Consider the following 15,851-nt stretch of genomic DNA (forward strand, 5'->3'; position numbering starts at 1 on the left):
TTAATTTAGTTTTAAAGAAGCTGTTACCTAGAAATAGAGCTGGGATAATATCTTTATCAATGCAATGGACCTAATCTTTTTTTAGGTAGGAGAGATTATTCATTTCTGAGGGTTCGAGAACACTTGGCATCTAGGATTCACATTTTCAGCATGTATTATACTGTATTTCACCCAATTAAAGGCCTGCCCTACAAATTCCAATGAAAGCAAGTAACCTGACCAGCTTGAGCATCGCTAGCAGATACCTGGCAACAGGCCTTTCCATTCAGAACTTATCATTATCATATGAAAATCTTTTCACGAGCAACAGTCAAACGTCTTCATTGGAAAAAGAAAAACAAAGCTTTTGCAAGGCAAGCACCATTAGGATTACTGCGAGTCTTGGCAGTTTTCAAGCCTTTTAAATATGAGCAAATGTCTCACTACTTGGCTTTTGCATAGAAATGGGTGGGGCTTTTTACAGACTAAATATCTAAACCTGATGTAGCCAGAATCCTCCTGATTGGGTGAATGTCCTCTTATTTCTGTGTGTTCTCCAACTAGGATTGCCAAGGAATATTGGTCCTCCTTGGTTTCTTTCAGGAAAACAATTATCAATTTTCCCAGAGGGGTTGGGATATCAGCTATTATAGAACATTAGATATCGGGCAGCAAGGCCGCGAGTGTGCCTAGAGGAAATGCCCATTAATTAGGATGGCTCCTTCTCTGTTGAGAAACTCCTCTGCTGGTAGAATTCTCTGCTGTCCGTCACAATCAGTCAGATTTGTCCTTTCCCTCCCCATGCTCGGTAATTTTGCTTGACTAGTGTTTTATAGTAGTAATTTACACCCACCATACATGGAAAAATCTGTTCCAGAGAATTGTGGCCAATGGAAGTTCAGCCCGTGTTCATCCAAATTTCTAGGACACACTGCAGTTTTTCTCCAACTCTTCTTGTGTATTATTACCAAACCCTGAACATCGAAAATTGTCACAAGTGACGCTTAAGTTGGTTGAACTGCTTACGATACTGAGTTGCTATATCCTAATTCAGAGGGACACATCAATCTGCTATCAGCATAGCCATCTACTCTCAGATCCACACACCGTCCACAAAGTCTTTAATGCTACAACTTAACCTGAGCAATTCTAGCAAGGTCACAGGCCAACCGCTCTGCACACGTTATTAAATCTATTAGCGGACAATGTCCCAGCGCCGCATTGCTCTAATGACATCCTCTGGGCCTTCAAAGTGATGACCTTTCTGTCAGAACGATATGTCCGAGCAGCTTGTGAGACCTATGTTTCTGATTTCGGTTCATTGTTAAATTGTGTCAGGGAGAGATGTGGTCAGCTTAAGTATCCCCTAGTTGTTCAGGTGTAATATGGCCTCCAAGGAGAGAAAGGTGACAAAAGGGGTCACCTACAGGAAGATTGGGACGGTATATTGATTTCCATTTCAGGATTTTTACCGTACTTTAGCTTTTTTATTTTTTTCATTATGAGGAAGAAAAAGGATAGTGTCCAGCTGGTGCGAGTCCAATTACCCACACTTCACTCGTGACATTTTTACAATCATTATGTGGCTCAGGTCCTTCACTTGGGGGCCCGGCCAGTTGACAGAGAAGATGATTATATTGACTCATAGAAGCTCCGCTTACTGTCCATTCTGTACATATAATGATGCCTTTTACAAAGACGTTCTCAGTTAACGAGCCAGTTTCTTCGCATTTGTTCCAGGTTCTAGCTCTAAAACTGTCACAAGGTGTTTTGCTCTCCCTGTGGCTGTTATTTTTAAGGTTGCAGACCCTTGCCCCCTTTCTCCCTCCTTTTTTTTTATATCTTATTGTTTGCTGTAGGAAAGACTGATGACTAGGAGGCTATTTCGGTTTGTTGAAAAAAATTGAGACATGTTGAAATCCTTTCCTTGCAGCAGTTAAGTGTACCTGTCACGCTTTTAAGCCTCGTACACACGAGTAGAAATTCAGCCGGGAAAATTCGTCCGACGACCGATCTGCCGATTTTCGGCTTGTTAGTATGGTGCATCCGACAACCGACTCCGACTTTTCGGCCGAAAAAATTCTGGTGTGCAGGCTATAAAATTTTTGTCGACCGTCAACACATGTCCGATTTTCGTCTCATTAGTACAGATTTCGACGGGGAAAAATCTTATGAGCAAGACTAGGCATGCTCAGAGATGAAAGAACACATAGATGAAATAACACATAGATGAAAGAACACAATCCAACACATGACATCACTTCTGAAGTAGAATTCTGTCAGAATTCTGTAGAATACGGGAAAATTCGTGTGCAGTCTAGAGCACATTCCTACCAACAGACACCACTCTGGACAAAAGACTGGTCGGCGGAAATTCGTTGCGTTTGTACGAGGCTTTAAAGTGAAGGTAGCTTTTATAAGTCAGAAATACGAAGGGGTCTTGTCTTTCCCACTGTTTCACTACAGAGAGCCTCCTCTAGCACACATGTCAAAGGACACTTTCTACATGTCCAGGTCCTGGAACCACTTCTCTAAAACAGCCAGTGTTTCTAAAAAAAAGAGCTGTGCATTTGAAATATGTGACATTTCATAAATGTGCCACCTCCGAAGATAACATGTCCCCTGTAAAGGGTGGTCGCTTCACCAAAATTTCACTCTGCCACAACATACACAAAGGACAAGTCAATAGACTGGTGTTCCTACCTCCTGCCAGTAGGTATTCCAGATCTTTCTGTGAGCTGGTCTGCCATTTAAGGCTCTTTTCCACTGCATGGAACCGAACGGTTCGGCTCGCTTTTGTGCTTTTCCACTGCTGGTACCGCATGGTACGGTGTAGGAACGGTTTGGTACGGTACGGTACGGCGGCACTTTTCCACTGCATGGAACCGAACCGTACGGCTCTCAAAAACAGTACCACCTCGATTGTGGTTCCAAGAGGAACCATACCCGGTACCATATCCCACAATCCTTTGCATGCAGTCACTACTAGCCACTGATTGGTCAGAGAATCGTTGTTATCCCACCCACTTAACTTTAGTACTACTTTAGTGGAAAAGCAAACCATACCATACCGAACCGTTCCAACACCGTACCATGCAGTACCAGCGGTGGAAAAGCAAACCGCGCCGAGTAGAGCCGAGCCGGTACTTGCAGTGAAAAAGTGCCATTAGTCTCTCCATTTACTAAGAACTAGTACTCCCACTGTACTATAAATCACTCTACCACTAGCTCCCGGTGTTCTGATCAAGCTCTCAAAGGTTTTCCTCAATGTATAAAAGCAGCCACTAACCTCTACTTGAGTACCCTACTCTCATAGGTGTGTGCAGCCTATTTCATTAGGGTGTGCACCCCAAAGGTCAAACACATATGAACGCCACCTGCTCTCGCAGGGAGGACACTCTGGTGACGGGATGCAGTTGATAAGGATCATATTACATTACACCCTAAATACAGGTGTAACCTGTTCCTAAATTCGAACCTAGCCTTTAATATAGTGCCCAGGAACACCCAGCACACCCTGTGCGCAGGCCTATGCTTATTCTTACAACCTCAGATGTCTTTGTTGTACATGAGCCCCCTACACATCATTATTCAATGTTCGTTTGTTTTTTTATTGGATTATAGTTAGGGGAGGGGGTGTTCTGTCCTTACCTTAACTTTGCTTGCTGCAGATATTCAGTAATCTAGAATTAAAGCAGAACTGCACTGCATCTGGGCACTACAAACCAAAAAAGCTATTTAAAGCGGAGTTCTACCCAAAAGAAGGAAGCTCCGCTTGTTTGCTTTCTCCCCCCCCCCCCCCCCCCTGCAACATTTGGCACCTTTCAGGGGGAGTGGGGTACCCCCGGGGAAGATTGGCCCCCCTCCTCCTTCCCCCACCGCTGGGCCATTTAGTTGGAGTTCAAGGATCAGCCCACACGGAAAGGTCAGTTGTGACAAGTTTCCCTCAAGTGCTTTTCAGGCGAGCAATGTTACATAACTATAGCAGCAGTGGGGGGATCATAAGCATGTGCTCTTTATTCTACAAATTGCTCAAAACTTAAAATAGTACTTTATTACCTGTGTTTATTCAAGGCTGGACATATCCTTTAAGCATGGCTGAACGTGTCCTTTAAGGCAATAAAAAGAAGCAGAGTTTGAAATCTGTACAAATCGTAAAACAGAGCTTTGATGAATAGAGTCTGAGCTTGCTGTCCCCTGTTGTGTTGTTTTTGTTTCCTCCTTGGGAGGCACGATGAACTATACAATAAGTGCCCCCGAGCTTATCGACGCTGAAACTCAAGATTTAAATGTACACATTCAGGTCAATCTTAGAAGAAAATTGGTTCCATCAGTAACCAAGACTTCTCTTAATGAGTTTGGAAGGCTGCGAGAGCAGAAGCCGTCTGAAGTTTTAGGAGCTGAGCGGCCTCGGCTGGCTCCGTCCCTGTGTAAAAAAAAATCTTGGGCTGAGTCCAGGCAGGCTCAAATTCAATTGTAGCAAGTGAAAAGCCACTTTGCATTGACCAATGTCTGTCCTGAGGCACAGAGCAGAAGAAAACACAACTCTCGTTTGGCAGCCAGACCCGTTTTTTTAAAGTGGAGCCTTTAGGTTTAGTAACAGGAGGAGGAAGTATACAGTCACCACAGGTCATCCTTGTATTTTATCTCCTGTAGGTACTCTAAGCTGTACGACCCGGCAAACTGGCTCGCCATCAATGCCTCAAATGGGCAAGTGTTTACTACCGCTGTGCTAGACCGTGAATCGCCCTTTGTGAAAGATGACATTTACGAAGCTAAATTCCTAGCCACAGATAACGGTGAGTGAGCATACTAACAAACTATCCAGGGGGTGAAATATAACAAACCTAATCACATTTGGGATTTATCTATAGGATGCAGATGCAGTCATGCTTCTCTAATAAGGTGGTGCAGAAAGCAATGATGATTTCATTTTTCCCTGATCTGACTTCAGTAAACTCAAATATGAATGCCTCTTGTATGTTCGAGTACTTTTCACATCATCATCACTTTGTACTACATTACTAAAAACGCTTGCAAGAGTTTATAAAACCCTTATACCACCAAAAAGGTGACAGGCCAAGTCAGTTTTTAGACCAGGCATGTCCAACCTGCGGCCCAGAACCGCAGGCAATGCGGCCCACTGTCCCCTGACAATTTTTTTTTTTTGCCGGGGAGGAAGGAAGTCGGGTCGGGGGCATGGCCACAGCAGCTTCCCACTAACGGTAGGCAGAGGCTGCCTAAGAGGGGAGGGGAGCATGTGCAGTGTTTCCGACTCCTACCACCATGACCACTTCAAATCACTGAAGTGGTCATGGTGGTTAGAGTGTTCATTTATTATCTCTGTATAAACCTCTGTATACTGATCCTCTAGTTGTGTTAAATTAGTGCGGGGGGTGCAGCGGCGTGGGAAGGGCGCGGCAGCATTTTATTACTTATATGCCTTAACTATAGTATATATTTTATATACGGCCCGAGAAAATTTCACTACACTCAATTTGGCCCATGTCTTAGACTATAGAGCCTGTACTTTTCTGCACTCCTGTATATGTTAAGACCAGGGGCAGGGCTGCTGTTGGAAATCATGCAGGAGGTCTTGGGAGGACTGAAGAGAGCGGCATATTTTGAGATCAGGCTAGTGATGTAGCAGAGTTAATTGAGGATGGCTTTGTAAGTTATGGTTTGTACTTTAAATTTTATTCATTGGGTGGGGCGTGACCGGATGTAGAGCGGACCAGACGTGCCTGCCTGGAGCTCCGGGGACCCTGACTAATCCTTCGTTTCTCTCATCCTTCACCCCGCTTCTGCCTGCCGTTACCGGACCTGTGGAGGGTCGGGACACCCGTGGGCTACGTCCGACATGCCCGGGAAGGGAAAATCCGCGGCCGCCGCTGCGAAACAGAAGCCGGCCTCCCCGCCGGCGGTGCCTCCGGACGCCATCTTGGAAGGCCTGCGTGCTCTACTTACCAACATGGAGCTCCCGGCGGAATCTGTTGCTGCTCCATCTGCATCCATCCCGGTCCAGGCAAGTGACACTGTCATGATTTTATCTGCCATTGAGCAGAGTAAGACTTCCTTATTGGCCAGGATTGATTATTTGGCGGAGGAGTGCAATCTTATCCGGGCTGACTTGGACAAGATTAGGGGGAGGCTTACGGACACTGAACAGCGTATCTCCTCGGCTGAGGACCTCACTACCCAGCACTCTGCCTCCCTTTCCTCCCTTCAGCACACAGTTCAGATGCTATTAGCTAAGGCGGATGATGCCGAAAACCGCCAGCGGCGGAATAATGTGCGGGTGCTGGGACTGCCTGAAGGGGCTGAGGGGGATAGGCCTGCTGATTTTGCCGAACGTTTTTTCAAGGACCTCCTGCACCTTACTGACCTGGCTCCCACCTATGTCGTTGAGAGGGCACATAGAGTCCCTACAGCCTGTGTGATCCCTGGGGCCCCCCCTCGCCCCTTCTTGGTCCGCTTCCTGAACTATCGTGACAGGGACCGTATACTGAGTGAGGCCCGCAAGCATGACACTTTGCCTTACGAAAACGCTGCAGTTCATCTATACCCTGATTTCTCTGCAGAGCTTCAGAAAAAGAGGAAGACCTTCAATGATGTGCGGCGGAGGCTCCGTGAAAAAGAAATCAAGTATTCCATGCTCTATCCCAGCCGACTCCGTGTGCAACATGCTGGCTCCGTCAAGTTTTTTGATTCTCCTGATGACGCGGACGCTTGGTTGCTCAGCCTGCGGTGAGCTTCCTTGTCCCTACTCTGTTGACCTTGCTGGCTAGACTCCCTGTTCCCCCCTCCGTCCCCCCTTTTTGAGTTGTCTTGTTGGACTGTGACTGGAGGGGACTCCCTCTCCCCGGATGATCTCTGACTCTCCACATCAATGCCCCTGAGTAGTTTTATTTTTTGCCCTTATTTTTTTTTTTTGCTATTTTCCCCCTTTCTACATATGCGTCCCTGGAGCTGGGGCTGGTGACGGCCTCTATTAGACTTTTCCCACAAGATTGCTGTTCCTGGTCCTTGGGACTGTTGGGACTGTCGGCCGGCCTTGCCTCTGGTTAGCCCTCCGGCTACTCCCCTCCTGGCCTAGTGCCAGATGACTATTGGCTGGGCATTTTCCTAGTCGATAGTGTGTTGTTTTTTCTTCTAGGTTTTTGGGATGAAGTTGGCCTGTAGCACTGTTGCTCTCTGGCTGACAGGGGTTTCTATGTGTTCTTGTTTATTGTCTTTTCTTTTTTTTCTTTTTTGGTTTTTGGCTGCATACCCGTACTGTGTTTTACTATTCATTGTGCAATGTGCTATTTCACTGTGTGTCGCTGACTCCTTGTGGGTCGCAGTCCGAGCTGCTTGCTTCCCTGCACTAGATACTGAGGGGTGGCGTGGTTGGTCTCTCATCTGGCCCCTGGCTCCCCCGCCGCTGCTCCTATTTCTCCTGCCCAATTTTCTCTCCCAGTGCTATGGCTGACCGCATTAAGGTGCTATCTTGGAACGTGCGGGGCCTTAATAGCAAGTTCAAGCGTGCTTTGCTATTCAAATATCTCCAATCCTCTAAACCACATGTGGTCTTCCTCCAGGAGACTCACCTGACGGGGAGTGCTGTATTGGCACTACGCAGGCGCTGGGTGAGTCATACCTTCCACGCCACCTACTCCACTTACGCCAGGGGGACCTCCATTTTGGTACATAGGGCCCTGCCCTGTCGTGTTGAGAGGGTTATAACGGACCCTAAGGGTCAATATGTTATCCTAGCTCTTGAGATTGCGGGTAAACTGTTTATTTTTGTCAACGTGTATGTCCCCCCACCTTTTTCTAGTGCTGTGTTGTACCACATTTATGATCGCTTGGCCGAATTCTCGACCCAGCGCATCTTTGTGGCTGGGGATTTTAACAGCATCCCGGATGGTGACTTGGACACCTCGAATGCGAATCGTCAATCCTGCTCTGAGCTGTGCACCTGGGCCTCGTCCTTGCAGCTCACAGAACTGTGGAGGTGGAAACACCCGCAGGATCGGTTCTATTCTCACGTGTCCTCGTCACACCACTCCGGCTCCCGTATAGATCTTGCATTCTGCTCTCCCTCAGTCCTGCCATTTGTGCTGTCGGCCGGCTACCTGCCCGCCGGTCTCTCGGATCACTCCCCACTTGAGATTCAGCTGCGGCTGGGTGATCCGGGGGAGCGGGGTGGCTGGAGGCTGGGCTGTGGGTGGCTTCAGAATCAACGGGTGGTGGAGGGGGTGTCTGGTAAGATTGCCCAGTACTGGGAGGTTAATGACCTCACCACATCCGCCTTGGTGTGTTGGGATGCTTTCAAGGCCACTATTCGTGGTGACTATATCTCCGCTATTAAGGCTGCGCGGGTGGAGTGCGCCTCGGCGAGGACGGAATTGGAGGCAGTGGTTAAGGAGTCCGAGGCTGCGTTTGCCTTGGATCCCTCCCCTGAGGCGTCCTCCTCCCTGGCCCAGGCTCGGAGGGCGTTGCACCTACATGTGTCATCGGCCGCTGAGGCGGAGGTGGGGTCGCTGCGGGCCAGGATATTCGAGTCCGGGGACAAGAACGGCAGGCTTTTGGCTAACTTGTCCGCGGACTCTAGGTTCCAGACGGTGGTTCCAGTCATACAATCTGCGGATGGCAGTGTTCTTCGGGATCCTGCTGATATTCTCCTGGAATTTCGTAATTTCTATGAACGTGTGTACCGGGCGGACCCCCCCCCGCCGGGGGGTCGGGACTTGGGGTCTCTCGGGGAGCTGGCGCTGCCCACCTTAGCCCCGGAGGACGTGGCTCTCCTGGAGGCGGACTTCACGTTGGAGGAGGTCGAGCTGGCTATTCGCTCCCTTCCCCCTGGGAAGACCCCTGGTCCCGATGGCCTGCCGGGGGATTGGTACAAGATGTATGTCTCTGAACTAGCTCCTAGGCTTTTGAAGACCTATGCATCTTGCCTTGACTTGGGAGCTCTCCCGGAGTCCATGTCTTTGGCGCACATAGTCTTAATTCATAAACCGGGGAAGGATCCTACTTTGTGCTCGGCCTACAGGCCCATTTCCCTTTTGAATTATGACCTGAAGATACTTACCAAACTGCTTGCTAACAGATTGATGAAGGTCCTTCCCTACTTGGTCAACATGGACCAGACTGGCTTCATGCCAGGCAAATCCACTGATATTAACATACGCAGAGTGTTCACTCATTTGCAGGTCCCAGCGGAGGCTCAGAGTACACGTGTGATGGTGGCACTTGATTTAGAAAAGGCATTCGATTCGGTGGACTGGTCCTATATGATGTTAGTTCTGGACAGGTTTGGTTTTGGCCCTGTTTTTTGTAAATGGATTGCCATGCTTTATGCTCACCCCAGTGCTCAGATTAAGTTGGGGGGGAGGCTGTCTTGTCCCTTTTCGATCGCGCGGGGCACTCGCCAGGGGTGCCCTCTCTCGCCTGCCTTGTTTTCCTTGGCTGTTGAGCCTCTGGCGGCGGCTGTTCGTGGTTCCGGGGCGGTCGGGGGGATCCGGGTGGGGTCCTTGGAGGAAAAGTTGGCGCTTTATGCTGACGATATTATCCTTTTCCTCCGGGACCCCGGCCGGTCGCTCCGTTCGGCCCTGGATCTGTTGGCAGTCTTCACCACCTTGTCTGGCCTGCGAGTGAACTGGGACAAGTCGCTCATCCTTCCGGTGGACGCGGGGGCCCGTGCCCACGCGGACCCGTCCTTGCCCCTGTGTTGGACTGACAGGCTCAAATATCTGGGCATAGTGATATCCCCTGACATTCGAGACTTTTGCGATCTTAATTTATCTCCCTTGTTGTTGAAATTCGGGACCAAGCTGCGCTCCTGGGCTACTCTCCCCTTGACCCTGATTGGCCGCATTAACCTAGTCAAGATGAAGCTGTTGCCCCCTCTCCTATATGTGCTTCGTCACTCCCCTGTCTGGATACCGAAGGCCGTTTTTCGTCGGCTCCACTCTCGCATCCTTACTTTTATCTGGAATTCTCGCCCTCCTAGGCTTCGACTGACGATCCTACAGCGACCCTGGACTCGGGGGGGACTGGCGTGTCCGGATTTTTTCCGTTACTTCGTGGCGGGACTTTTGACGCATGCACACAACTGGCTGATCTCGGATGCCTCCAATGCTGCGGTAGCCCTGGAGGCGGGCCTGCTGGGCTCGTATGAGGCTTTACGTAACTTGTTGCTGCGTGGACCGAGGGCCCCGTACCCTGTCACTGTCTCGATGTTGGCAGTGATTAAGGCATGGAAGTTGCAATCGCCCTACATTCGGCTGGGACCTGGTCGGCGTTCCCCGAATTCCCCCCTATGGATGAATCCGGAGTTACCGGAGTTTTTCTCCATTCCGGATCCCTCCGTGTGGGCCTCCAAGGGCATTCTGTCTCTCTCTCACATCTGTCGGGGGGAGGAGCTTGCGTCGTTCGACCAACTGAAGGCCGATTTCTCCCTACCCAATTCCCACTTTTTCAGGTACCTGCAGCTCCGCCATGCCTTCCACAAACAGTTCGGTAATTTTTCTTGCGACTTCACGCTAGCGGACTTAGAGGCCATTCTCCGAAACGAGACCTTACAAAAACCACTCTCCACTATCTATAGTACCCTGCTCCCCAGTGTGCACTCGGGGCTGGAGGTCCTGCAGGCCTTCTGGGTGGCAGAGGTTCCCGGCCTTGATGCGGAGGACTGGGAGGACGTCTGGGATTACCCGTTCCGTCACCTGGTGGCCGCCAGGGACCGCCTTGTGCAGTTTAAAATCCTTCATCAGTTTCATTTAACCCCGACCCGACTGCACAGGGCCTTCCCTGATACGCCTGCGGTCTGCTGGCGCTGCGGAGCGCCGGACGCCGCGTATACACACATGGTTTGGCATTGCCCACCCCTGGTGGAGTACTGGACCCGGATTCTGGACTTTGTTGCTCGAGTGACCACCATCCGCGTGCCTCTAAAGCTGAAGTATTGTATTCTGGGGCTTGTGAATGATCTGGCCCACTCTGTGGCGTCTCGCACTCTTTTAGGACTTCTGTTGTTCTACGCTAGGAAAATGGTGGTTCTCCACTGGCGGAAGCCTGCTGCACCCACCGTTTCCTCGTGGAAATCTCTTGTGAACTCAGTAATCCCACTTTACAAAGCGACCTATGCTAATAGGGGTTGCCCGCAAAAATTCTCAAAGGTGTGGGACATTTGGTTGGAGTCTGATGATACTACCAATGATGCGGGGGGCCCTGCTGTGTTGACTTAGGACCCTTAATTGTATTTGCTATTGCTAATTATTTCCCCTACATGCAGTGGACTCTGTTCAGATCTTCTTCTTTATTGAACTGATGGACCTTCACGCAGTGAACGGATTGCTCCTGTCACCGGGATCCTTGTGCGTTGAACACCCTTATGAAGTAGCAGTTGGGTGCAGCCTTGTTTGGGGTTGTTTTTGCCTTTTGTTGCTGTGTATTTTTTCATTTTATTTTATTTTGTTCTTTTTTGTCTTGTTGTTGAGCCAGGGAATGCCCAATGGCTGTGTTTTTGTATGTTGTTCTGTTTGAAACAAATAAAAAGAATTTTCAAAAAAAAAAAAAAAATTTTATTCATTGGGTGAGTGAAAGCCAGCGCAAGGATTGACAGAGAGGGGAAGAGGGCATATATAAATTTTTCCAGGGCTTTTTTTCCTTATAGAATAGGTGCAGGAACTCAACCCCCCCCCCCCCCTGCTGAAATGCATTGAACAGTAGGCATGGCCAAATTGCAATAATAGTGGGATGATCTTAAAAGGACAATAAATATCAGGTGTAAGTTATGTGCAGAGTTCAGGGGTGTGCTACATACATAGTGAAGAGTTCAGGAGTGCCTTATGCACAGAGTGCAGAGTTCAGGGGTGCACTGTGTACAAAGTACAGGGTTGAGTAGTGTGCTATGCAGGGTTCATCTTTCTTTTCACAGGCTGTTCACATCTCGCTTCCACCCCCTCCTCGGTTTGACCTCCTCACCTTTCTCCTCCATCCCCCACCTCTGCACACATCTCCCTCCACAGCCCTTCCTCTCTCCCGTCCCTAAGCTTCCCCACATCTCACCTACCCATCCCAGCTCCAGGGCCTCCTAGCAGTGTAGGCAGCTCTGCCTTTCTCTCTCACTGACAATAGGGCTAGAGCCAGAGGTGGCAGCCACATTCCGGTTGAAAAAAAAGACCTGGGTGTGAGGGCCACATAAAATACCTTAGTGACCAGATTCAGCCCTTGGGCCTTGTGTTTGACACATGTGGTTAAGACCATAGGAATCTATGAGGAATCTGACATTTGACCAGATAAATGCACAAACTGATAGAATCTCATAAATGGGACCGGCACCTATAGGAAAGGTGTACCGTTAAAACTGCCAACCCCCCCCCCCCCCCCCCAGTTCTTCTAAACTAAACTGCACTATCACCAACCACCACTCCTGCTGCTTAATTAACTCCACTGTTACATCTTGTCTGATGAAAATCTCTTCAATGCTTGCCGAGTTCCCATTTACTTGAATGGAGTAATAGACTGAGGATCTGCAGTCTTGATATATGGCCACATTCATAGAAATAGGGACTCAGTGGCCAGCACTGAATATACTGTATGCTGGACAGGCTGAAAAAGATGGAAGTACAACCAAGGAATTAAGGCAGCTGGGGTGAGGGGTTAGTGCAGCTTAGCTTAGGTGGGCTGAGAGTTGGGAATTTAGCTAAAGTGAGAGGTTTTACCCAATATTTGTGTCTTGCAAAATAAAGACACCAGCTAAGTAAATCAGATTACATTTTAATAACTTCCACCTTCAGCAATAGTAAGAAAGCTTCTTCTGGCTGAAGTGTTTGGTCAAGTGTCCAGCATCAGTGGAGGATGAATTGCAGATTCCAGGAAATGTTGCCACCTGTTCTGTTGCTTTTCTTGCTGCCATTGAAAGTAAGAATTATCACAAGGCCATGCTGTACAATTGCATATAGTATACCGTAGGTATGACTTTATTGTGAGCGGAGGCTGAGAGCTGTGTGAATGCAAACTCAGGTCTGTTCTTCTCTAGATGTTTTGTGCATAGCAGGTCTTGACAATCATAAGGCACTGGAAGGATGGCAAACACAATCATACAAGCAATATCAGGAGGGTGTTTAGATTAATAACAGTGGGCTCAGACAATGTGGTCACACTGTTAAGGTTGAAGCAGCCATACTGAATGGGTGATGCTGATAATACCAAGGACTGAATACTGAGAAAAGGACTTATGGCTGTTCTAATCGCTTAAAGGGAATTGTTGGCCATTTTTGTCTGGTATTTCTTCATATATTGACAAGGCCTCGTTGTGTTGTGTATAGACATTTGTTGGTTACTAAGTAACAAGTAATCAATGTTTCATCATATTCATAATCCTGGGGCTTTCAGCAGGGCTCAGACCTCTTGGCTGTGGCGTAGGAGGGCAAGAATCAGGGGAAGACGGTGGGGGGGGCATGCCAAGGTCACAGGCTAGAGCTGCATTAAAATGCAAATGATACCTCCAGTGTATCCGGCATGTGAATGAGAGAAATATTTGTAAGCCAAACCTTTTTAAAGGAAAAGTTATGCTTAAGGCTTAATATTAAAAAAAAAAATAAATATATTAAACAATAAAAAAAAGTGAATGAGCAGCCCAGCACTTTCACATGTATAGCCCTTGCCTTGTTCTTAGAGCTGCCCCCCTTAGAGACTGCGCTCCCCTGGTCCTCTTCTGGGTTGAATGGCAGCCATTGTTGTTCAACCCACTTCCTATGCTCCCAGACTGCCATGAACATAATGGTTGTGGGTGCGTTACCACATTGGCCTGGGCTCAAAGCCCAATACAGCAGAGGGTGGCATTCTCCGCAATACAGAAAGTTGACCAATGCTGGCAAAAAAGAGGACCCCCAAGACCTCACATGACCAGCTAGAAAACACCTGGATTTAAGGTATAAGGTGTATAAGAAAAAAAAGTGAGGCGAGACGAGACGGGGGTTTATTTATTTATTTTTATTTCCTGGAATTCTGATCAAGGACCAGTCACCAATTCGATATCTGCTATGACCATTACTAACTGGGAAATGCCTCTTCTGTAACCCTTCCGACTTCTTATTTCACTAACTAGATACTGAGGTGTGCCTTTCCAGACTGACTTCATGGCTAAGCCAAAAGAACTGCAATTCCACTGTCATGAAGTCAGGCCTCGGTAACAAAGCGAAACAAAGTCAGAAAGAGAAGCAGAGACCTTTCTAGATAATAAAGGTAATCTTGAATCTCTGATGAGGTAGATGCGTGTCTGCTCTTATTGCCCATCTCTACCCACTGATTGATGGAAAAAAAACAATAAAAAAACAAAAACTAATCTACACGCTCATTTTACTTACTGTGGTCATGTGATCCTCCAATGCCGAATCTTCTCTTTTTTTTCCTTTGTTACCTTCTTCAGTTGTCCGCATGATGTGGATACTTACTTTCTATTGGTGGGGTTCACTTAGGATCCTCCATTGCATAAGGGGCAGCCTGTGAGGGACCATCTGCAGTGCTGGACTGGACTAGTGGTTCCCCGCACCTGTAAACAGCACCAGCAAGGGACCTGGATGGGGACTTGATTGAGTGTAACTTTCTTCACAAGATATAGAAAACTAAAATCCCAACAAGGCATCTGGTGACTGCCTTGTGCTATGCTGTGGGGAAACCAGAGCCAAAATTTCACCCCAGGGTATTAAACAGCCATTACATTCAAAAGGCAATCTCTTATTTGATTTTGTTTCCTCTCCTGCAATTTTAGAACATTAATGTTCCTCTGAAAAATGTATTACAGTGTTCAGTGTTTTCATCACCTCCTTATTAAAAAAAAAAAAAAAAATACACACATACACTATATTACCAAAAGTATTGGGACGCTTGTCTTTACAACCACATGGACTTTAACCACTTTACCACCGGAGGATTTTGCTGTCTTCCGTCCAGGCCACTTTTTGCGATTCGGCGCTGTGCGACTTCAACTGACAATTGCGCGGTCGTGCGACACCGTACCCAAACTAAATTTACGTCCTTTTTTTCCCACAAACAGAGCTTTCTTTTGGTGGTATTTGATTACCTGTGCGATTTTTACTTTTTGCGCTATAAACAAAGAGCGTTTATTTTGAAAAAATAACAATATTTTTAACATTTTTTTATATGAAATTCCCCCCAAAAAAGATGTAAAAACCAATTTTTTAAAAATTTTTGGCCAATTTGTTTTATGCTACATATGTTTGGTAAAAAAACTCGCAATAAGCGTATTTTGATTGGTTTGCGCAAAAGTTATTGCGTTTACTAACAAAGGGAAAGATTTCTGTCATTTTTGGTGTTTTTTTTTTTAACGCGTAATGGCGGCGATCTGCGATTTTTTTTGCGGGACTGCGACATTGCGGCGGACAGATCGGACCCTTGACTGACATTTTTTACACTTTTGGGGGTACCAGTGACATTACTGCAGTAATCAGTGCTATATATATGCACTGTTACTGTAAAAATGACACCGGCAGGGAAGGGGGTAATTTTATTGGAGAGGGAGGGGTTAATGTATGCCTGGTGCTTACTGACGTGTAGGGGGGGAGGTGACTGTGTGAGTCATGGACAGATCGGATGTCCAGCTATGCTGAACAGTCCGATCTGTCACTCCCTGTCACTATGGAGATCCGCCCGCTGTGTTTACACACAGCGGGCGGATCTCCAGACTCGATCCCCGACGATCGGGTAAGAGCAGCGGCGATCGCCGCTGCTCCTCCCCTGGCCCGACTCCCGCTGTGAATGAAAACAGCGGGAGCGAGCCTCCGCCCAGAAGGGGGAGTGTCTGACGACGTTAATACTACGTCGTCAGACGATAACGAGCCACTCTGCCGCAGTAGTAT

The 15,851-nt window shown here is 47.8% G+C and overlaps 1 protein-coding gene across 1 annotated transcript in view; it reads left to right on the plus strand.

Moving 5' to 3' along the window:
- The window catches only part of CDH4 (cadherin 4), a 1,089,940-nt gene that overhangs the window by 1,041,881 nt on the left and 32,208 nt on the right, over positions 1–15,851 (plus strand). The window contains exon 11 of the mRNA XM_082271591.1: positions 4,636–4,778. Within this exon, the coding sequence (XP_082127717.1) occupies positions 4,636–4,778 (143 nt within the window). The remainder of the gene's footprint in view (positions 1–4,635; positions 4,779–15,851) is intronic.

Source organism: Pelophylax lessonae, assembly GCF_965119305.1.
Source record: "Pelophylax lessonae genome assembly, chromosome: 11".
Classification (NCBI taxonomy): domain Eukaryota; kingdom Metazoa; phylum Chordata; class Amphibia; order Anura; family Ranidae; genus Pelophylax; species Pelophylax lessonae.